This window comes from Trachurus trachurus, assembly GCF_905171665.1.
Source record: "Trachurus trachurus genome assembly, chromosome: 16".
Classification (NCBI taxonomy): Eukaryota; Metazoa; Chordata; class Actinopteri; order Carangiformes; family Carangidae; genus Trachurus; species Trachurus trachurus.
Window position 1 is genome coordinate 4946905 of NC_139902.1, and position 24235 is coordinate 4971139.

At 42.9% G+C, this 24235-nt stretch overlaps 1 protein-coding gene across 1 annotated transcript in view; it reads left to right on the forward strand.

The window, feature by feature from the left end:
* Positions 1–24235, forward strand: part of vwde (von Willebrand factor D and EGF domains) — a gene marked incomplete at its 5' end in the record, with an annotated part of 48845 nt that overhangs the window by 23167 nt on the left and 1443 nt on the right. The window contains 16 exons of the mRNA XM_083989144.1: positions 4317–4481; positions 5039–5143; positions 7198–7312; positions 8845–9101; positions 10749–10968; positions 11066–11203; positions 12463–12687; positions 14279–14725; positions 17061–17156; positions 17370–17465; positions 17585–17680; positions 20058–20153; positions 20230–20325; positions 21753–21848; positions 21961–22056; positions 23822–23917. Of these exons, the coding sequence (XP_083845270.1) occupies positions 4317–4481; positions 5039–5143; positions 7198–7312; positions 8845–9101; positions 10749–10968; positions 11066–11203; positions 12463–12687; positions 14279–14725; positions 17061–17156; positions 17370–17465; positions 17585–17680; positions 20058–20153; positions 20230–20325; positions 21753–21848; positions 21961–22056; positions 23822–23917 (2440 nt within the window). The remainder of the gene's footprint in view (positions 1–4316; positions 4482–5038; positions 5144–7197; positions 7313–8844; positions 9102–10748; positions 10969–11065; positions 11204–12462; positions 12688–14278; positions 14726–17060; positions 17157–17369; positions 17466–17584; positions 17681–20057; positions 20154–20229; positions 20326–21752; positions 21849–21960; positions 22057–23821; positions 23918–24235) is intronic.

Below are 24235 nucleotides of genomic sequence, written 5' to 3' on the forward strand. Positions count from 1 at the left end.
AGTATGATATCTTAACCACCTGGCTGCTGACAGATGAGCCGTCTTCTGTTCCAACAAAATAAAAGAAATAACATGTAGTACCAAAAGAGTCAAATCCTGGTATCCTACTAAATCCCGTGATGCCAGCACTGCTTTCTCTGCTGCGGCTAACGCTCTTAAACACAGCGGGAGGCCAGTCCCCACTGTATCCAGTTTAGAAGAGAAATAAGCAACTGGTCTTGGTCTTCCTCCATGCTCTTGTATCAGTATTGTCATGAACCCATTTTTCTCATCCACCGTCTGTGTGAATGGTTTAGTCATGTCAGGCAGTCATAAAGTCAGAGTAGTCTTCAAGCCATTACCAATTAAACAAAGGCTTCTTCAGCTTTGTTCGTCCAAGTCACAGTCTGATGCGCAGTCAGGCCTTTATCATGTATCATTGCAGAGAGTGGAGCCTCAATTTCCGCATAATCAGGAATCCACTGTCTGCAATATGACGTCATTCCTAAAAAGACATTATTTGTTTCTTTGTGAGAGGTTAAGGAATATTTTGAATTGCAACTATACGCTTGGGAGAGAGAGCTTTACCCTCAGCTGTGATCACATGTCCCAAAAAGGTCACTTTTGGTTGAACGAATTGTAATTTACTTAGACTCACCTTGTGGCCATGCTAAATGTCTCAATTACTTTAATGTCCTCTAAACAAGTTGCTTTGGTTGCGGAACAAATCATCAAATCATCCACATACTGCAATAATGCACCTCCACCTGGAAAACACCAGACTGTCCAAGTTTTCTTTCAAGGCAGCATTATAAATTGTAAGACTTTCACAATACCCAATGGGTAATCGAGTCCACGTCCATGTCTTCCCCTTGAAAGAAAACGCAAACCAGTACTGTGATTCCTTATGCACTGGAACACTGAAAAAAGCATTTGCCAAATCAATAACAGAAAACCATTTACTTGTTGGTGGAACTTGTGATAAAATAGTATGTGGATTAGGTACATTTGGTACTCGAGCATGCACCGTTAAATTTACTGCCTGCAGGTCTTGAACAAACCTCCATTCTTCGGGCTGGCCAGCATCTCTACTTTTTCTAATTGAACAATGATCTCAGCCTCAAGCAATGACTCAAACACTAGTGTCATGCCTTGTATTACTTCTGGCTTCAAAAGATATTGTTCTTTACAGGGGCGGAAAGATGACTTTGGTGTTACTTTTTAAGCACTGCCCCTTTGATCAATCTCTGTGAGAATAACGTGTACACTTCTGCGCGCGTCAAGACGTATACTACAATGACAATTATACGCTTTTAAGGCCTGGATGGTAAAATACTCCTTCACTTCCTCCTCTCTGCCACCGGTGGTCTTTCCTACACTGCCCTATCCACTGCTGCATCCACTGCTGCATCCACTGCTGCATCTTCTCCTCCAGAACCTGCTCCTGTACATGTTCAGTGTCTCCTATTGGAATATATGGACTTGAATTGGCAACCTGGTAAAATGTTTGTTGTATTTCATCAGGTAATACCACTCCTATAGCACAATTGCTCTCATCCCAATAGATGTAATCTGTTTGCAGAATGTCGCCCTCCTGCTCTTTGTTAAACCACACTCTGAATCTGACCCTATAGAAAAAATGAATCATGCAATTAAAAGTACTTATTTGTTTTTTTTTAATTTGTGTCACTGGTATAGATCTCTGCCTTTTAATAGTGTGCATTGTCTAGACATTTCTACACCCTCTTTACTTGCAGTTAAAGTGAGTCCTAACACACACATAAGGTCCCAACCCTTATAGGACAACAAGATGAAAGGAGAAATTACTTTTTTTTTATTTATTTATTTATTTTTATTATTTTTCCCTCACTCATCTTTGGTTTAGTAATTAGCTCTTTCTCCATTATTACTAATTCTGTTGCCCCGGAATCTACCAAAAATGAAATTGGTTGGCCTGTGACCTTTAGTGTTAGCTTAGGCATCACCTTATATGCATCATGCGTAAACATCGTGTATGTACTGTGATTGGTAATGTTGTTAGCTAATTGATCTTGCTGCTGTACATGAGGTGTTTGTGTCTGTGTAATGGTGTTCTCACATGCTGTTGTAGACGTAGCGGCACTTGTCCTCGACCCCTCCTCCAGTCAGTCAACACTCTCATACGGTAGTTGTCGCCTAGATGAGGACACTCTCTGGCCCAGTGTCCTCATGCTCCACAATTGCAGCAACCATTGCCACGTCCTCGTCCTCTCAGTCAGCGGCCTCTGCCTCTTCCTCTGGGACCAGGCGTCATATGCATAGTGTTGAGTCATCATGAGTCTATCGATGATTTCTTCTTTCTCCACCTTGATCACTTGTGGGAGGCTTTGACAACCTTCTTCATATCTGCCACTGTCCATTGTCTATACACGTCCTGGAAACTCCCATAGTCATTTGTCACTTCCACTAAAGGGAATTGTAATGTCCCATCAGAAGTGATGGTCTAATGTCCTGCTTCTCCTTCATCACCACAGTATCTCTTCTTTATGCCCGTATCTTGTTGATACTGTCTTGTACGTCTTGCAGTATCTGGCTATCATTATTTGCTTGATTGTCCGGTGCAGGGGACTAGTCCATTGTGGTGGACCTCGACAGGTGGTACTTGCCCCGGAGTTTAGACTGCGGGGATGGCCAGTCTGCTTGTGACGTAGCAGCTGTGGATGTCTCAAGTGCTGGTGGAGAAGGTCAAAAAGTCAGAGTTGATCCTGATTTTGAGGAACTTGTACCCGGAGCCGCTGGTGGTGTCTGGCTTGAGGAGCTGGAGGACCCCTGTGGTATTTGTCTCAGATGTCGACTGCCGGTAGGTGGGGCCGAGTCCAAGTCCACGTCTCTAAATGTAACACACTGAACAAACACATTAGAGGCTGCTGTCCCTGCCTGTGACTTTCTTTCCCTATTTTTTTTTTTTTTTTATCAACTCATACTTTCTCTTGCAATTTCCATTAGCGTTCTGTTAGTTGTTTTATACTAAAGCTTCCTCCAGCAGGAAACCCACATTCTGCAACCCAGACATCCAGTTGATTATGACTCTCAGTCCCATAATTCCACAACATGTAACATACATTTGGAGCACCTCTATCAGGTTCTGGTGCATGGATAGGCGTGTTACTCAGTACTGCTCCTTTGTTGTTAGTGGTACCACTCTAAGCGGTTTCTCTAGCGGTCCCTGACCTGCCCTAGTAGCCCCAGGCTAGAACCCTTAGTTTTTTTTTCCTATAGGCAGTTTCTCTAGCGGTCCCTGACCTGCCCTAGTAGCCCCTGGCTAGAACCCGTTTTCTTTTTGAGGCCTCTTTAGGCAATTCCCTAGCGGTCCCTGACCTGCCCTAGTAGCCAAAGGCTGTGGAATCCCAAGGTGATTCGTCTTCTAGCGGTCCCTGACCTGTCCTAGTGCCCCAGGCTGACTAAATCCCTACACACAAGTCTTCCCTGATCATACTACAGAACCGTAATTGATAACCATAATTTGTTGTTTATCAGTTCGACATTCTGAGAATCACAGTGGAATACTGACCAGAAAGACGCTTCCTGTTTGCTTTCCACCAAGGTTTCCTGCCGTGAGTCGACCACGGCCTCAGTCCCTCCGGGTCCCACATCTCTACCCAGTTTTTCTTGGGGAGGTTTTGGGCGTGCACTCTTCCCGGTGGTCCTGAGTCCAATACCGACTCACGCCAAGGAAATCCCACTCCTGACACCAAATTGTAGTGGGAACTTTCACAAACTGAGTACTCGCAAACAAGATGAACGTCTTGCCAGTTTATTCACTTGCAAGTGGGCGTTCCCGAACAGCAACAGTTAAGTCACCAGTTGGAAAGATGCGCCCTGTCTCTGACACAGAACTTGCTTATATACACCTCACATCACTTGAACAGCTGTCAGTACATACGTCACTTCCTGACAGCTGTTCCCCCTAGATGGTCTGGCACCGTGCTGAGTGTAACAAAAACAGCCACGGGGGGTTGTAAAGTGTCACAACACTAAACATACATTTCAAGGTTTTACCATACATAGACTTGAACCCTTGTAACAGCTTTACATAGAATGCACAGAGAAAAGCTAAAATACAGTACAGACCATATAAGGAAAAACCTCCAAGAGTGTATTTTCCCAATACAGGGGGCATTCGTGCTTCAGCACGGTACAGAACAACTGGCCCTAGTGTGAGTGTGCCCTAACTGACTCTACCTTGTCTCTTTCTCCATCTTGCCTCTGTTTCCTACTTCACTCTCCTCTGTCCCTCCCTCTTCTTATCTCTAATGTTTGTCTCTTCCTCTGCCTCCTACTCTGTCTCCCCCGTCCAGTTTGTGGATGGAGACTGGGTTCTGGCTGAGCCCCAGTTCGTCCCGGCCACCTTTCTGGACGTTACAGCTCTGGAGTGCCAGCTCCCCCTGGAGGACGGCGGGACTCCCTCAGGCCTGGACCCGGAGACAGTGACAAACAGGCCGCTGGCTCGCTGGCAGATCAAAGTCAGTCACATCTGGTGAAACTACTGTAAAAGAAATATCAATCCATCCACTCGCTGTTATTCACCTCTTCTCTCCCCCTTCCCCCTGTCTGATCCTGGGGTCCTTCTCAGAGCGATCTATAAATATGAAACTCTATTCATATTTTGCAAGATGTCAGAATGCTCCCACAGTAAATCTGCACTGGAGTAATTGGAAGCAGACAGATGTGAAAGTTAGTTTGTGTTTTTTTGGCTGCAGCAGTGGAAAGGGTGCACACAGTGCAGCTGGAGGTTTTCCTGTTTTAACTGGGTTCAGTAGAAAAATAGACCCAGGACTATGAAACAGCACAGATTGGCTGATTCACCCGTCAGCAAAATGCATAAAAGAAATTAGCACGAGGGAACATTTCTCCCTGCAGTTCCATTTGGTAAACATGAGATCATTTATCACTGAGGAGGACCTTAGTGTCCTCCCGTCATGTTTAGATATTTAGAAAGTTTGGAGGACTGTTTAGTTTATTTGTTTAAAGCCTTTTCCCAGTGATCCACAGTAACCACCTCTGTCTGCTCCGGTGGCAGGTGTCTAATGACGGCTACAGCTACAGCAACGCCAAGATACTCACTCTGTACGACGGAGCCTGTCAGATCTGCAGCCTCAATGCAGAGGTCCTCTGCTCCCTGAGGGTAAGACTTCCTCCTGGGTTTAATCTGAAGCACGGATCAAAAAAGTGGCAACATCTCCACAGATATGTTTTGCTCCCAGCCTATATCCTAAAACCTTTCACTGCAACATGTTGTCTGAAGCTCCATCTAAACAGGTTCAGACTAGACTGGATGTCTGAACTTTTTTTTTTAAAGTGCTGAGTGAAAAAAATAACAGTTAAACAGTTGAAACAACATTTTGTTTCGGGCTTCTGAAAGATTTAATGGTGAGTGTCTGACTGTTACTGTAAACCTGATTTAACTGAGAGAAATATTCACTCACAGACAGACAGACAGACAGACGGATTGGCCACTTGAGGAAATGTTTGCCAGGCATGTTGAAGGTTTAGATGAAATAAATGTTTAAGCAGCTTGTGATTTAAATCAGTATCAGATGCTGCATTCACTTCTCTGTTTGGCTTCAGGAAAACAAACAAGATTTAGCAGCTGGTTTTAAATACTTTAAATACTAAAGCTTTAACTTAATTAGCAGTGTTGTTTTTGTAATGTGATGTTAACGTTGGATATTTCTAGATTCAACTCATATAAATATATATAGGATAAGATGACTTAGAAATAAGGATGGGTACCTTTCACATTTGAGCCGATACCAATACTCAGTTCCTGTGAATCGGTAACAGTATACAATGGTAAACGTTTTCGGTACTTTTTGTGTGTATGTGTGGTATTAAAGTTAATTTACCTATTAAAAAAATTAAGTTTTGACAATTTTTTTTATAGATAAGAGTTGTGATATTGTTGAGAAATAAATATATTTATTTCTCAACAATATCACAACTCTTCAGCCTTTAAGAGTATTTTATGTTTAAGATAGATAGCTACTCACAAAGTCTACACCTGCTCCTGACTGCGTGTAGTGCTTGTGCAAATGTAGGAATGCACAGAAATATTGCTTGTCACATTTGGAAATTCCAATTTTAATTTGTATTACTGTTCAAAAAAAGTATTGTTCAAAATATGCCGATGCCTTCAAAACACGTAATTGAAACATAACAAACGATTAGCTATATTTGGAGAGAGAGATGTTTTATACAACCATGCTCCTCTACAGCTGAGGCTGTGAACAGCCTCCTCCTCCCGTGGCTGCTGTAGCTCTGTAGTTGTGTTTTTTTTCCATGTTTCATATCGAACTATTCTGGCTTTACTTCTTAAATGGTTCTTTAAACCAAGGATACTTAATTCACTACATCTGTTACTTCCCTCCACGCCTTTGATTTACCTGTCCTAGTTACACCACTACTAATAGAAGATAATTAAATAAATATTTTTTCTGGACTCCACTTCACCCAAAATGACTTTGATCTATGCTAATTGCTGATCACCGGGGGCGTGCTGTTAATTAACGATGGGTGGGCATTCATGATCTTACACCCGCACCGTTCATGAATCCGGTGTAGGCTTTTACAGTAGTAGCGTGGACTTTCATGTGCAAATCTACACACAGATTTACTGACGTTTCATGAAAGACAACCAGTGTGAGCGACACAGCTTTCTGCGAAATTGTCGCATATACTCGCGCTGACGTGAAGGTGCGTTCAGGTACCGAAATGTGGTACCGTTTGACTTCACATGAATCGATACGAATTTAGTCGGTACCAATAAAAGTACTGAATTCAGTACCCATCCCTACCTAGAATTGTATTATTTCATATAATTAAGTGTTTTTTCTAAATAAATGTATGGTTTTTGATAAGTATTACAACCATGTAGAAGAGTGAACATTTATCACGCAATTGGGAACTCCTTGTAACTCAGTGTAGCTGAATGTGTGAGGTTTCTGAAACAGGAAACAATTAGGTTTGTTTTCCTCAAACCAAATGTGTTGAATGTTTCAGACATTCAGACGTGGCCTCTGGTTCTCATGGTGCCACGTTCTGTGCTGTGCAGCTCACAGAGGCAGGTCACCAAACAACATGTCTCGTGTTATGAAAGGCAGTTTGTTCCAGAAAAGAAAAACATAAACACTGAGCTGATTTTTTTTTTCTTTTGAATGATGTATTTTCTCTGCTTCCCAGGAGAAAACCTGCAGCATTGGCGGTCTGTGTTACAGCGAGGGAGAGACCAATCCCAGCAGCCCTTGCCTCGCATGCCGGCCCGACTCGTCCAAACACACGTGGTCCACAGCAGAGAGTATGTACACAAGAACGTCAGCGTGTCTCTAATCTGGTTTGTCTCACAGCGCGTTCACAGTAAAGGTGTAAACTGGACCCGGCTCTGTGTGAGACTGAAGCCATCAGTGTCTCCGTGGAGCCGAGGCTGGATAGCCATCGCTGAGTTTTGTGGCTGCCGGTCGCTCGGGGCTGTTTGGATAATTTGTCAGCAGCTCTGTGCAGATTGGAGCCATTGAAGTTGCCTCAGTCCCCCGGCGTCGACATGAGGAGAGCTTACCTCATCGTCACACTTTCTGACCAACTTTACTTCTTCAACTTAAAGTAGGTCAAACGGTGCTCTGCTGCCATCCCAGCCAGGGACAGAAATAACCTGACAGGAGCTGAAGGATTATGATGACAGGACAAGGTGGTGACTATCGATTATAGCTGCTCATTAATACATGCTCATTTGATCGCACATGCATCAATCAGATATTCATTCATATTTTAAAAGAGTGAAGCTGATCAATTCTTGATTTTTGAGGCTGATGATATTTGATGGTTCAGAAAAAGGAGAGCAGTTATTTCTAAGCTTTTTTTTTTTTACATTAACAACTAACATGAGACAAAATTACTTTTTACTGTATGATATGTTCTGACTCAGGCATTCGTCATCCATGACCTTGTGGTAAAGACACATGTAATACACTGCTGCCTGTCTCTCCCTCATCATTTTCTGATAGCATAGATGGATGATGATTTTCTGATAGCATAGATGGCTTTTTTTTTAAACAAATGTGATGAAAATTACAAAATACAACGTACATGCTACATAAATGTGCAAAAGTTAAAATTAGAAAAGTAAGATTGTAAAAGTTAAGGATGCACTGATCTGATTTTATGGTCAGATTTCAGCCCAAATAATAATGTGACATTACGAGACAGAGTTGTTTTCGAGGCAAATGAATAGCCGGAACTACATTCCAGACATGGCTGCTGGGCGGAGTGATTTCAAAAGCGCAAGAAGTTCCAAGTATTTGCTTCATGTGTCCTAATGTTACATACGGTAATTATACATGATTATTTCAAAGCGTGATGAATGTGCAGGTCACAACTTTTTGGAGTTGTTGGATTGTGTATTTGATGAGTTTGATGAGGGACAGTGGACCTGTACCATTCATCTCCATTGTGTTCACTGAGCAGCTCACGTCTCTGCCCCGCTGATCTCAAAACAACATGCACCGATAATTAAAGTTAATGAACCTACTGCTATGACTGTAGGGATAATGAACTATCCCTTTAAGACTATATGATGTACATGACAATCAATTTTAGGCTTGGTTCTGTCAACATGTCTACCAGGCAAATGCAAAGTATTTTTTCAGCTCGTAACAAAACTGCTCTGCTTGTCTGTTTTCATCTTCAGTGAACTAACACATCAACATCTAATAACTGCAATTTTGGTCCTACCAAACTCATGTTTTGCACATTTTCATCCAGTCCATCAATCACTCACATATTTATATGTTTATTTACCCACTTGCATCTTCCCTCCTTTCAACTCCCCATCAGAGAACCTGCCCCCGGTGCTGCAGCCGCTGCCGTTCAGTCTTGGCTCCTTCCAGGGGGAGAACTTCATCTACCAGCTACAAGCCGAGGACCCAGAGGGCTCGGCCGTTCTCTTCACTCTCATATCAAGTCCCGAAGCTGCTTCTCTGTCTGTGGCCGGTCTGCTGGAGTGGAAGGCCACGGCTGAGGCTGGGCACACACACACGTTCCACTTCACCGTGACGGACGACTGTAACGCTGAGACCAGGGCCTCTGTGCAGGTACTGCATTGTTTTTGTCACCTGAAAATTCTTTATATTATGAGTTTTGTCAGATAAATACGGTCTAAGTGAGTGATTTGTATGTTTGATAAATAATACAATAAAATTAAGATAAAATATAATGAAAACGAAAGCCTGAATAGACCATTGTTTTATCCTCTGATCATTTATGGACATTTGATAGTAGTATAGGGATACATGATGGATAATGGTTTCCAAACATTTATTGCTTTGCACATTCACAGTCACTGCAGCAGTGGCACTGAAACACTTTAACAGCACCTCAACTTGTTTATTTTGAGTAAGGGTTTAGTGGCTGTTATTTCTGGCAGCTCAGTAAAGTCTTGTCGGGTCCAAAAGCAGCAAACCAGTGGTCAGTCTGGTTCTCCCTTGATGTAACTGCTGCTTCCTTCCACCAGAGGGAGATGACGTTACCTTACTTTCTACTAAAGCTGCTGCGTCACTAACTCAGATCAGACTGTACTGGAAACGTGACTGTGGTTAGTACAGTCGAGATCAAAGACAATGAGTACATAAATGAATCTGTTAGACTTATTCTAGTTTGATGTTGATGGACACTTTCATCCCACAATGCAATGCTGACAGGACATAATCCTTTGATTTACCTCATAGTAGGCATGTCACTTTTTGTTCCATATTTGAATATTCGATATTTGAATATTTGTTCGAACGTGGGGTGAAAAGTTCATATTCAAGCGGTAATGACCTGCTGGACATGTGGGCTGCAGTGCCTGCATACGCACATCAGACTATCCGTGTGTTTATCGTCAGCAGATAATACTGTAAATACAAAATTTGGCAAATAATATCAGAAATGACTGTAAGTGGGGCCGTTCGGCTTAACTTTTGGTTTTACAGTATGTTTTACCTCTCTACATTTTTAGTTCAAAGCTATCAGAGTTTCCTTCTGTTTTCAGTGTTGTCAGTGATTTGACATTTACGATTCAGGGATTTCATCCTACTCTGTGCTCTCTGTTATAAATACTGTAGTACTGTGTGACTTTGATTTTCACAAGGAATGAAAAGAGGATTTTTATTTTATTTTACTGAGAGCAAGGGAGAAGTGACATGAAGTTAGTTTATACAGCTGTTAAAAAACAAATGTGATTGCTGGAAGAATGGGGAGAATGTGATGTTAGACATGCTGTGAAGTTAATAAAGAAACAAATTCTGACGCGTTTTTATGATTTAGGGGAGTACTCAAATTTATCTGAAGGAATTACGGGTCATTTTAAATTTGTTCAAAACTAATTTTTCTAAAAAAGTGACAGCCCTAGGTCTTAGATCTTGTATCATATCTTGTATCTTGTTCCTGTTTGTACACAGTGCTAAAGCTCACAGACCTTGTGTGCTACTGAATGCAAAAACTATGCAAAACTGTAATATGGAAATTAGAGGGCATATTCTGTACAGTAGTGATAAGTGCAGCTGGGACACTGCAGAGAGCAGGAAAGACCTTGATTGACTGATTGATTGATTTTGACAATTTCTTATAAAACATGATGCATCTCTGCACCATAGTTAAAACAAAAGGTCGGGATAACACAAGACACACAGGTATATTAACTCAGTTGTATTAACTTTGTCTGCCCTCTAAGCTACACAACAACGTCCTGTCTCTCCCAGGTGTCCGTGCGTCCCTGTGAGTGTCTGAACGGAGCTTCCTGTGTGACCAACTTCAACGTCGCTGTGGGCAGCGGGGAATACCTGTGTGTGTGTCAGGATGGATTCAGAGGGGAGAAGTGTGAGGTGGACATCGACGACTGCAAACCCAACCCCTGCAGACTGGGCCGCTGCATTGATGGCCCCAACTCCTTCTCCTGCATCTGTCCACCTGGAATGACAGGTGCATGCACATATACTGTATGCACATTTATTTAACGCTTTGTTTTATAGCTTTTATAGTTCCATGAAATACCAGCTGGCCTTTCCTGTGTTTTCAGGCCACACGTGTAGAGAAGACGTGGATGAGTGTGTGTCTCACCCCTGTTTCCCTGGAGTGAGCTGTAACAACACACTGGGCTCCTTCACCTGTGGCGTCTGCCCACACGGATACAGCGGTGATGGGAAACACTGCACTCGTAAGTCCTCCTCCTCAGATTTTATTTTGAAATTCGCTTTCTAAAGGAAGCTGGTGAACTCTTTGACTGATTGCTCCCTACATACATAATACAATTCTTGTTGAGTTTAATAGGGGAAGCCTGTTGGTTGGTGTTCTATGTGATTGTTTCATGTTATGTTTTCTTTTCTTTTTTTCATTTCATACTTTTTTAATTGTTTCCTTTTAAAGCAATGACAAATCCAATGACAATGACAAGCATTGTGTGCATCTGATATCATAACAATAGATTACAATAAAATATTATAAAATAGATATTCAACACATGGGTATAAAAAAGCAAAAGCAGGTAAAACGGGGATAGGAGAAGAAAATAGATAAAACATAAATAAATAAAATAAAAATAATGTAAAAATAATAATAAAAGATGATCAGATAAATCAAATCAAATCAAAATGGAATGAACTAGAAAATAATCATAATAGGGGATTCGGGGGTTATACTGTATGTTGTATGACATGTTGCATGTGTATTTCTTTTTGCTGCTTAAAGGACAATTCCGGGCAAATTCAACTCGGGGCTGTATTATTATTATATTTTCCTAACATTTTAGGTCTAAAAGAAGGAATCTGAAGATTTTCAGTTTAATTGCTCCTGTTTTGCAGTAGTTGTGTCTGTCCGACTCCCCCGCATCGCCACAGCAGCGGGAACGCATGCAAGTTCCGCTGCTTAGGCTGTTTACATCCCTAAAAGCCGCATTTTTTTTCCAATTGAAGTTTGTTTACTTCAAGCAAGTCAAGAGTTGATATTAATGTGTTTATGACACAAACGGGAGCTTCCGACTGCACGTAAACACACCGAGCGCGTCAACTTGGATCTCGCACGAGACTCCGCGAGACTTTGAATTAGATCGAGTTTTACAAACATGTCGGCTTGCTTGAAGTTAATAAACTTCTCGGTGCATGTTTGAGTCTCCATCTGACGCTGTCTGTGGAAAAAAATTGCGACTTTGAGGGATGTAAACAGCCTAAGCAGCGGAACTTCCATCCGCTCCCATTCATTGCTGCCGTGGCGATGCGGGGACAGACACAACTACCGCAAAACAGGAGCAATTAAACTGAAAATCTTCAGATTCCTTCTTTTAGACTTTTAGACTAAATTTCCCATTACAAGACCTAAAATGATAGGAAAATACAGCCCCAAGTTGAATTTGCCTGGAATTGTGTGGGGAAAAAAAATTCCTGTTGAGTTAAAGTTTTCTCTCATCATTTTGTTACCAAGGTAACACAGGTTCTTCCGCCAAAGCCGGGACGTCATCCAGAGTACCGCAGGTGTCACCGAGGCCCAGACCCTCGGGTGTGTCTCTGTGCGGCAGGAGGCCGTGTCACCCTGGGGTTCAGTGTTTTGAGAGCGTCCACATCGCCGCAGGCTTCGTTTGTGGACCCTGTCCTCCTGGTCTCCATGGGAACGGACAAACATGCAGCACAACAACGGTTGAGGATATTGGTGAATGGACAGTAGTGACCGTGTTCTTTGCTACAATGGGCTGTACACTTAAAGGGGAACTATGCAAGTCCGCTCGCTTTTCCGCTGTTTTGGTTACGCTCCTCTCAGGCATGTGCATTTGTTTACAACGAAGCCGGCGAAAAATCAAGAAATGGAGCGTTGGATAACGTTACATAACATATACAATGTTACGACGTGTGTTCTTTGTGTAGTCTTAGGGATGGGCATGATTAATCAATGATCAATTATTGATCGTTAAGAATTTTATCGATCCCGTTCATTTTTTTATCAATTTATTATAAGGGATCATGTAGAGGGCAGATGGTGTTATGGAGAAATAAACCCCGGTTTTATTTTTTCCAACCAATCAATAGACTCCATATTATTATTATTATTACATGGTTTAAGAGTGAAATCATTCAAATATGACGGGGCGCGCTTGTGTCGCGGACTTGGTGCAACAGAGACGTGAGCTGTGACACCGCGGCTCCGCCCGCTCTGATCAGCAGGTTTGGTTTTCAGCAGCGGTGTGGAAGGAGCCTACACTCTCTCTGTAAGTTACAAGCTACAAGTCATTTATCTAACATCACAATTAGTCCGATGCTGTTTAACTAAGGTTAAAATGAAACTTAAGGTAAATATCCTGCATAGTTAGTTGCTCTTTTCTGTGCTCCTGTGATCACGGTGTGTATTGTGTTGGCCACAATAAAACACAGGCTTTCACATTTTGCAAGTGCTTGCGATTTCTTTCGTAGCCTACAAGTGCAGCCAAACACGAGGCTGAAGAGAGAGAGGGACAGCAGAGCTGCTCTGACAGCTCAGCTGCAGGTGAACCAGGCAGCGCAATGGTGCTTTTTAATTTTTTTTTAATTTATTTTTATTTTTTAATGCCGGTGTCGGCACTGTCCCTACAGGTGAAGCACAAGCACACAGACACAGACGTCCGTATAGGTTGTTGTCTGACCTTCTTCCTTCACAGGGACTGCCCTGGATTACTGGCACACGCCATAGCCACACGCATTCTGTTTTTAAATATGAATAACGATTAATCGGTAATTGATCGTTAATTTTCACGATGATCGATCAAAAAGATTTCTTCAAATGCCCATCCCTAGTCTTAACCGTCATGAACAAAAGATTTGGGGTTACGGAGCGCATTTGTGTCGCGGTGTGCAGAGATGAGAGCTGGGACACCGGGGTGGCGACCAGGTACTACACTGATGTTGCAAGGTTGGTTTTCAGCCGTGAGACGCCAGGTGAAGGCAGAGAGCCTCCGTTGTCACTCGTAACAAGTCACAAGTCATGTAGTTAACTATCACAATTACAAAATGTAGCATAGCCACGGGAGAAATCCTGCTTAGTTCCTCTTTAAGACATTTTTTTTTTTTTCAGATAATATCTCTTTTTCAGATAATATCTCTGTTTCAGACTAAATAAGTAGTTTTGTGACTTTTTCATTACTTTTGAAATACAAAAACTGAAGGTCATCGCAGCCTGATTGAGTCTAGAGTGTTGTATTACTGACAAACTATATTTGTCTATATTTGTGTTATTTTTTAAGTCTTATCCTCTAACTTCCAGTGTTTTACAGGGCAGGGAGCAGTCACCAACGGAGCAGATGGTCATGTTCACCTCACCAGATCAGATTCCAGCAAGGAAACGACTCCCACCTCCTCCTCCTCCTCCTCTTCGTCGTCTCCCGCCTCCTCCAGACGGCCGTCTGACAGGAGGATGAGACCAGAGGCCACCGTCTCCACCAACAGGAGAGTTTCCCCCACAGACAGGAAGGCCACAGCCAGCCCACACAATCACACCGCAGTCAGTGTGTTTGCTCCCACCGTGGTTAGAGGGCAGCCCAGTGGGGCGGAGCTGACCCCTGACCTCACCACTGGGGTCAGACGGGGGTCTTCGTCCCACCACGTAACCTGCGCCGACTCCCCCTGCTTCCCGGGTGTGCCCTGTGAGCCCACCGCCACCGGGTCCTTTAGGTGCGGGCGCTGCCCGTTCGGCTACACAGGGGACGGAGTCACATGCAGAGGTAGTGAATGAATATTGAATGAAAATGTCTGTTATGATTTCACTATAATGTTGATTCCTACTGCAAGTCTGAAGGCTCCGAAACGATTCCTTCAATCTGCTGATGTTTGTTTCACCAACAGGGAAACATGAAACGTCCAAAATTGAGATTAAAATGCGGAGAAAGAAACCCACAAACTTAGGAATTTGTTACGTCCAGATGTTTTTCTTATTAACTCAGGCATGAATCAGTTCAACATGCAGCTACAGTAGCATTTAAAACATCGAGGAGACATTACCTTTATTGGGAGCAATCTCCACTCATGCTGCCTTGTTGATGCTTCACTGTGTCTGGAGAGAAATTCTTTTAACGAGCTACAGAAGCTCAGGGAAGCAGTGGTGGCTTCACACTGTAATTATCCAAGTTTAAGTTAAATTCGATTTTTGCTTTTAAACATCCTAAATCATGAATTCTAATTAACTGATAAAATGGATCTACATGATATTTAAGTTACATTAAAGCAACTACAAGGAACTTTTAACTGCTGGTGCCTGTGACCATCGGTGGGAATATAAGCTGTTTCTAAATACTAGTCTACTCTATACCTTTGGGAGGCAGTGGTTGGGTCGGTCCACTGGAAACAATTTACAGCACTCAGACCAGAGACGGCATGCACAAGTCAGATAAGCGTCTTTACGACAATACGCGCTAGAGCTCATGGGAAATTTGGTCTTCATTCTGGCAAAACATTACTGCTTTCTCCACAGGGGGGTCGCCACAATCAACACAGAATGAAAGTTCTTGTACTGTAGATGCTTTAAGTTGTAGCATTCTCTGCAGGTACATCAGGCTGATTAAAGGAATAGTTCACCAAAAAATGACTCACCCTCATGCTGATGAATACTCCAGAGTAGTTTTTTATTCCTCAATGTGCATCTGGAGACCCGGCAGGTCGGTTCGTAGTCCGAAGAAAACTTTGTATGAGAAAAATAGGGCCTGACACAAAAACGTCCATAAAACTACACAAAAACCATTTAATATTCCTCCACACTGCTCGTCCACTGCAATCCAAGTGTCATGAAGGGAGATAGTCCAGAGTTTACTCGAAACAACGTCATTTAGGACATTTTGACAGCCTACACAGTCCTGTATTGAATTTGCCTGGTGCGCACTCTCGCATTCAGGCGACACACGCGGATGTGACCGGACCTGCCTCAATGATGTTGTTTCGGATAAACTCTGGACTATATCCCTTCAGGACACTTGGATTGCAGTGGACGAGCAGTGTGGAGGAATATTACATGGTTTTTGTGTAGTTTTGTGGGCGTTTTTGTGTCGGGCCCTATTTTTCTCATATACTGTAAAGTTTTCGTTGGTCTATGAACCAGCCTCCCGGATCTCCAGATGCACTTTGAGGAATAAAAAACTACTCCGGAGTATTCATCAGCATGAGGGTGAGCCACCAAGACTGAAAAAATGAATTTCATTTTTTGGTGAACTATTCCTTTAAAGCCCAAGACAGCCTGAATTCTTTCCTCCAGTGAATGTCAAGATCCAAATAACACACAATGTTTGTGATTACTAAACTGTAAATGTGTGAAAAATGCCCTGCTTAGTTGATTAACAGTTTATCAATCAATTTATTTAAAAGGATAGTTCACCCAAAATTCAAATTGCACTCATTATCTACTCACCCTCATGTTGACTAAGGGCTGGGAGAAGTTTCAGAGTCCTCCGTGGCTTCTCTGAGTTACGGGGTCTCGGCGTAGCAGTGCATGTCCATAGTAACGGTTGCAAATGGATACCAACTTTCTTTGTAACAAAAAGACACACCAAAAAACATCCAAATACCTCCATGCTGCTCGTATGTAATGTCCGTCTTGTATTGAAGCCCCGAAATGCGAAATTGTTCCGAAAAAAATTAAATAAGTCTATATTTCAAGCTTGTTTGCAGCGGAAGCTCCTCTTCCTGGTCCGTCCAAATCTCGCGAGATGTGCACCGGCGTCAGTGCGATTACTGACACCGGCGCAAATCGCGCGAGATGGACATTACATACGAGCACTATGGAGGTATTTGGATGTTTTTTGGTTTGTCTTTTTGTTACGAAGAAAAGTGGTATCCATTTGCAACCGTCATATGGACATGCAGTGCTGCACGGAGCCCCGCTGTAACTCAGAGAAGGCACGGAGGACTCTGAAGCTTCTCCCAGCCCTTAGTCTAACTAAAACTCACTAAAATTTCAATTTTGAGTGAACTATCCCTTTAAGCTGTAACCTGGCCTTCAGTGATGTGCCAGTGTGTGATGACATGATGATGGCTGTAACAATCCTCAGGTAAAGCTGTGATGTGTTTCAGCTGTGTGCAGGTATCAGTGTGGGAGGAACATGGAGTGCTCTCAGCCGAACACGTGCACCTGTAAAGAGGGTTACACCGGCTACAACTGTCACATAGGTGAGAGGGAGGGGGGGGGTTTGTTTAATGAAAGCCTGTTCATTACATGGAATCACACTTGAGTGAAGCTCTGCAGCCCACCTGCTGTTTGAGCAGAGTAGACCTCGGAGTGCTCCACACATTCCTATTAAACCTGAGACTGAGGATCCATCTCATTAACCTGAGCCACTCACCGTGTTCATCAGAGCTGTCACTTCTTCTCCCCGTCTGTAGCCGTGTGTCGGCCCGACTGCAAGAACCAAGGCAAGTGTGTGAGACCTAATGTGTGTGAGTGTCGTGCAGGCTACAGCGGGCCAACCTGTGAGGAAGGTAAGCCCAGCTCCTGTTTACACCTGTCTGACATGCTATACAACACGCATCTTTCACAAAATACCAACGAGTGTCCTGTCTCCTTGTGTTGTCGTTTTCAACCCTGCGTGGGCGCGTAGCGAGCTGCGAGCCGCCCTGTCAGCACGGAGGCACCTGCCTGGCCCGGAACCTGTGCACCTGCCCCTACGGCTACGTGGGACCCAGATGTGAAATCAGTGAGATGTTATTCAGTGTGGTGAAATAATGGTTTTGTGATGGGGTTACAGCTAAGGATACGTACCGAATTCTGTACTTCTATTGGTACGGACCAAATTCCCACAGGAACACAGAGTATTGATTCACCTAAAATGAAACGGTACCACATTTCGGTACCTGAACGCACCTTCATGTCTGTGAGATAGTGCAGGAGTTGTCTGGCTGACGAACAGCGCATTGGCTCTCCTTGCTCCCTCTCTATCCCTCACAAACACATTGACAATGGAGCTGTCTCAACGGGCCAAGCCGGCCGGACCAACCCAACCGGATGCACTGGTACAGGCTGAAAAAATATACAAATGAGTCACGGGCTTGCTGTTTTTTTGTTTTTTTTTCGTCCAGTTTGGGCCAAGAAGTAATGGAAGTGAGTCAGACCGTGTCAGGTCTGGGCTCAGGTCTGAGCTTTAACACCTGTTAAGCCCACCTGTTGAAGCCCAGACCTGACGGCCATTAATTCTCGGCCCAAACTAGACGAAATAACCCAAAAAAAAACAATAAGCCCGAGAGTCATTCGGTTTTGATTTTCAGGCCTGTTGAGAACTCTTCTGTCTCTGAACTGCTCCTCCTCTCCCTGCACACTCTGAAGATTTAAACATTTTGCAGGCTTAGCTTAGTTTAGTTTATATCTAACCATATTAATAGAAAGTCAAAATTAAGAAGTTTTAACAAATTTGTTTTTATAAACAAGATAGTTTTAATTACCACACATACACACAAATAACCGGTACCGTTGCATAACAGTACTGATTCCCAGGAACCGAGTATCGGTACAGTATCGGTTTAAATGTCAATGTACCCATCCCTAGTCACAGCAGTGCAGTCAGTCAGCATGTTGGAGGAACATAAATTAAACAGTGACTGTATGGGGTTTATAGGAGTAGTTGATGCTAATTAGATTTCTTTCTATGAGCTCAGATGTCACTGTGTGACATGGTGATAATAACATGAAGCTGTAGCCAGCAGGTGATTAGATTAGTTCAGCATACAGACTGAAAATGCAGACAGAGCTCGTCTGACTCTGTCCAAAGTTAAAACCATCTAAACTCACTGTCATGTTTTATTATTTTGTTTAACAACTACAGAGCGTGGCTTTGTGTATTTGTCTTGTTTCTTAACACGCAGCTTTGATTTTGTAGAGTCTTGTTGCCATGGCAAAGATGACAGACAATAAGCAGATTTTAGTTTTTTGTACAAATAACAGAAACAAGTCAAATTCAAGTCAAGTCAAACGTTTACCAAAGTGCTATACAGGTCATATAAAAAAAGTTAACACATATACAACATGAAAAAAATAATTTTTCTAGTCCAGCTTGACCTGAGTTAAATGCCTTGGGGAGAAAGTGAGTCTTAAAGGGATAGTTCAACATTTTGGCTATTTTTAGAACGGTGGAGCAGAGCCGCAAGCTGCTTAGAGCTACGCTACGGAGGCTAATGTGATTTCTTAGTTTCCCTTATCAAACTCATCAAATACACAATCCAACAACTCCAAAACGCTCTGGTGGACAAGTTGTGACCTGCACATTCACCACGCTATGAGATAATAACGGAACGTTACGAGACAGAGTTTGGGATTATGGCAATGGGCCAATTTGCCAAAATGTTGAACTATCACTTTAAAAATATCAATAACATTTTCTTCATCAGTTCTAAACTGCCCAGGGAGCCAGTGAAGTGAGGCCAGGACTGGAGACGGGCTAAACTAGATGTGATCTTTCAAAAGGGTGGTGGGAAGATCATTTTGACCATTAGACAGACAGGTTGAGTGTGTCCTAATGTGAAGCTGTATTAATGAGCTGCTAGTTGGAGCTTCATATCATCTTCTCATCAAACTTCCTCCAAGAAACCAGTTTCCCAAACTGTCTAACAGTTCTTTTAATCTGGGGCTTTTTGCTACACATCACAGGAACTTAAAGCCTTATATCCAGCTGTATTGAAAGAAAGTAAATCCATCCCCAGCAGCAAACACACTACGGATCAGCCCGTCTTCAAATGTTAATGCACTGACTTTATTTCAGCAGCTATAAAGTAGAAGCTGTCTGTCGGCGCTGCAGGGCTTGTATTTACATCTCTTCACTTCAAAAGTCAACAAAATATATCATTTGCCCAGTGGGGTGACCAAACATGTGCATACACAATACACACCAGTTTGAAGATATGGGGAATATGTACATATTTCATCCTTCTGTAGATATAGTGTGTGTGAAGTCTCTGAGCAGACACTCTGTGTCTCCCCTGCTGATGCTTTACCTCAGTCTCTCTCTTTTGGTTTTACTGAGTTTCTGTAGTTTCATTTAGGAGTGTGTGTGTGTGTGTGTAACAGTCACGTGTCTGTCTCAGTGGTGTGTAACAGGCACTGCGAAAACGGAGGCGAGTGCGTTTCCCCCGACGTCTGCAGATGCAAACCCGGCTGGTTCGGGCCGACGTGTAACTCAGGTACAACATTCAAAGCCGTATCTCAGACCTGGGATCTTAAAGCGAGCGGCTGACTCCAGTTGTTTGTCCTCCGCAGCTCAGTGTCGCCCCGTCTGTCTGAACGGAGGAACGTGCGTGAAGCCCAACGTCTGCGCCTGTCCCGCCGGCTTCTACGGCTCTCAGTGTCAAATTGGTGAGACGCTCATGAATAAACATAACAGGGGGATGAGTTTTAGCGCTCCGCTGAGCCACCTCTGAGAGGGAGCTGTGCAGGAAATAGGACATTTAAATGGAGCCTGTTTCCATTGCAATGACTATAAGATCAAAGAAGGTTCTCCAATCCACTCCCAATTACAGTTAATGACATTTCTTGGTTCTTTTATTGTCTTTTTTTATTATTATTATTCAAACTGATCCAATCCCTTCATCTCTGATGATGGAGGCCCCTCTCTAGATTATTATTCAGTCTGTCACTCTTTGGTAAATTAATTGGATAATTTTGAAAACTGAACACGTTCAATGAACGATCGTTAATGAACTCGTTGGCGTTTTTGAACAGCGCTCTCTCACAGTATAACTTTGTTCAGGAGTGTGCCAGATTTCCATAGAGCCTTCCAGGCGAAACCCCAGCTAAAACACACCGTAAACAGGCCTTAATATGTAGCGGAAAAAACACCCAATCTGGCAACACCGTTACACTGCTGCATGTGTTAAAGCAACAATGGGGAAATATTCTGAGGGCTGTCCCCTCAATGCTAATGTAAACCCTGGTTGGATAAGGATTCAAAATTGGATACGAAGATGAAATCTGACATGTAGTATCAGTGTTAAAACTGATAAAATAATTGCTGCCTGTGGTTCTATATGGGCTGAGGCAATAATTTTCAAAAATAATAGCTTGCAGCAACGTATTGGAAAAAAAAAGAAAAAGAACTAGTTGATTTTTGGAACCGTGAAAAAAATTTGAATTATGAACTATGAACTGAACTAGTTAATATTAAAATTTGTGAACTGAACTTTGAACTGGTTCATGTTGAAAGTGAACTTTCCCAACGCTGGAAAACAAGTTTCCCTGAGTGTTTAATTGCATCACAGAGAACTGTGAAATGATCAAGAGTTAATGAAGAGAATCTTTATTAGACAATAGGAAACTTTAGTTCCTGTTGTGTTTTATGTAAAGATTTCAGATTTAAAGAATTTTGCCAGAAACATCTGCATGATTCATGTAATGATATCAGCCTACTTAACCTTTAAAAGTTTTTATGAGAGGCTGCGGTGCTGAGGGTTTATTTTCACCGGTGATACGGTGATTATTCACTGATCCCTGCAGGCAGATTCACTTCACCTCACACACTTCCCCTCTACACAGAGAGGTCAGAGGCCACAGCCAGGTCACACAGCTAAAGGGCTTTCTGACTGTATAATACAAGAGTTAAGCCAGAGGACAGATGACTGAGAGCAGACCTTACAGTTACTGCTGTTTTCCTTCTATGTGATGATTGGATGTTGCAGACTTTGTCAATATTTCTTTAGCACTGTGGTCAGCGTGACCTGTGTCAGGTTCAAATATCTGTTTTCCATGTGTACGAAGGCCAATAGTTGAGTGTTGTTGTGTTTCAGCCGTGTGCAGCCCTCCCTGTAAGAACGGAGGTCAGTGCATGAGGAACAACGTGTGCTCCTGCCCCGAAGGCTACACGGGGAAAAGGTGTCAAAAGAGTAAGTGAGTTTCCTGGCTGCACAGTGGACTGCAGGCTTACTGAAGTAATGGCTGCCGCCAGATGCATCACGAGCCATATAAACACTGTGGAAAAAAAATCATGTGTTCCAGGTGTGTGTGAGCCGATGTGCATGAACAAAGGCAAGTGTGTGGGACCCAACACGTGCTCCTGTGCATCGGGATGGAGAGGGCGGAGGTGTAACATACGTGAGTGACTCCATGTATCCATACACAACAACGTGGAAGGATGATGATGTTCATAAACCTGCTCAGACTGGTTCAGGCTTAGGGAAGCTTCATTAAAGGGACATCGTGTAACTTCTCCTGTTATCTATTCACAAAAATCGATTATTTTTGATCGGAGCTGTCGGCTCAGGTGGAGGTGGCGTCTGTGAAAAGTCACCGCGGTAACGCAGTGAGGAGGAATGGAGCGTTACACTGATGCTGCATTCACCTGCAGTCGGGCAGACGGCCGTCGGTAACAAACCAGATGTCATTTTAGTCACAGAAGTCGAGAGAAAGCCAGTAAAACGTAGGTCACGTAAACAATACAACATCGCCATGACAACATATTGTCTTGTGTATTGTTTTGCCTCGTGCTGACGGACCACTTGTTTACATAGAGGCTTGTTTATGCCGTTACGTGCAGCGGCTGTCGTCCGTCTGCCCAATTTCACGTGAATGCAACATGAAAAATACGATTGAGTTGCTTGCGATATACAACTGCAACGCTAGATGGGAGTAATTCCTACACAATGTACCTTTAAACTCTGGCTCCATACCACTTTAGCTCCTCCCACATCGTTTTTCACTGACTCAGATAAATGAGAATACATTTTTGGAAATTGGATTTAATCTTATCTTCAGTGAGAATGTCATTATGACTCACACAGCAGGTGTAGCGGTAAATGGATTTGAATGATTCCTTCTAAAGCTCCTTGTTTTAACAGGATGTACATAATAGATGCTCTTGGTTGAGAGGGGTTGTGCACAGACTTATGCCAGGATCAGACTACAAGAAATCAGGCCCATATTTAAAGGATTTTCTCATGGCCTACAAATTTCCAGTGTCAGGCCCCCGATGAACGGACATGTAGTGTAACATAACTGAAGTGATTTTACATCCAGGACGCTCCATGACTCCCTGAGGAAAGGTCATTCAAAGGGATAGTTCAACATTTTGACAAATTGGCCTATTGCCACCAATATGGTCATAGGTGAAGGTTCATTACCTTTAATTGTCAGTGCAAACTGCTTTTAGATCGGCGGGGCAGAGATGCAAGCTGCTCAGCTAACACAATGGGGGAGAATGGTACTTTTGCCTTTCGTCATCAAACTCATCAAATACACAATCCAACAACTCCAAAACGCTCTGTTGGACAAGTTGTGACCTTATACATGATTATTTCATAGCAAATGTGCAGGTGACAATTTGTCCACCAGAGTGTTTTGGAGTTGTTGGATTGTGTATTTGATGAGTTTTGAGAGAAAGGCAAAAGTACCGTTTGCCTCCATTTTGTCAAAATGTTAAACTATCCCTTTAACATCTCCTATTAAGTGAACCTTGACGTTGACTAATAGGATGACAGCATGCTTTGATGTACACAGTGTAAGTTAATGGTTTTGAGGTGAACACATTGGTTAATGTACCTCATGTTCTCTCTGAAGGACTCTTCACCAGACCCAGGAAGGCTCCATGATTGTTTTTTTCTTCCTTCCTTTTCTCAGGGTCGTGGTTGGGGTCATACTTGTAGTGTTGCCAGTCTCCAGACCAAGACATGGCAAGAATTGATGTCACTGTGATTATTTATTCTGATGCGGTGACCATCATGAAAGACAAAAATATTGTGTAGTTTGATCCTGGCATTACAGGGTCTGTTTTTTTTAACCAAATGTGTGTGTTTGCAGTGTAGTATGTTTTTAGCCAAGCTAATGTGGAGTGTTAACATCTTCCTCTCTTCTCCGGCTGCAGCCGTCTGTCTGCAAAAGTGTAAAAATGGCGGCGAGTGCATTGGACCCAACACCTGCCACTGTCCCATTGGCTGGGAAGGCCTTCAGTGTCAGACACGTGAGTGCAGGCATGATACAAACTTGTAGGAACACTGAGACTGTGGAGTCACTGAAGTTACCTGATGTTGTAATCACTATTGTGTCAATTTTCACCATTTTTCACTTTGTTGTCAAAGTAATGAGACAAATATGCAGTATTTTTTAAAGGGATAGGGCAAATTGGTCCATTGCCATAATCCCTTTAGTTTTAGGAGTAGGTTTGTTACCTTTTAATTGTCGGTGCAAGCTATTTTTAGAACGGTGGAGCAGAGCCGCAAGCTGCTCAGAGCTACGCTACGGAGGCTCATGGGATTTCTTGGTTTCCCTCATCAAACTC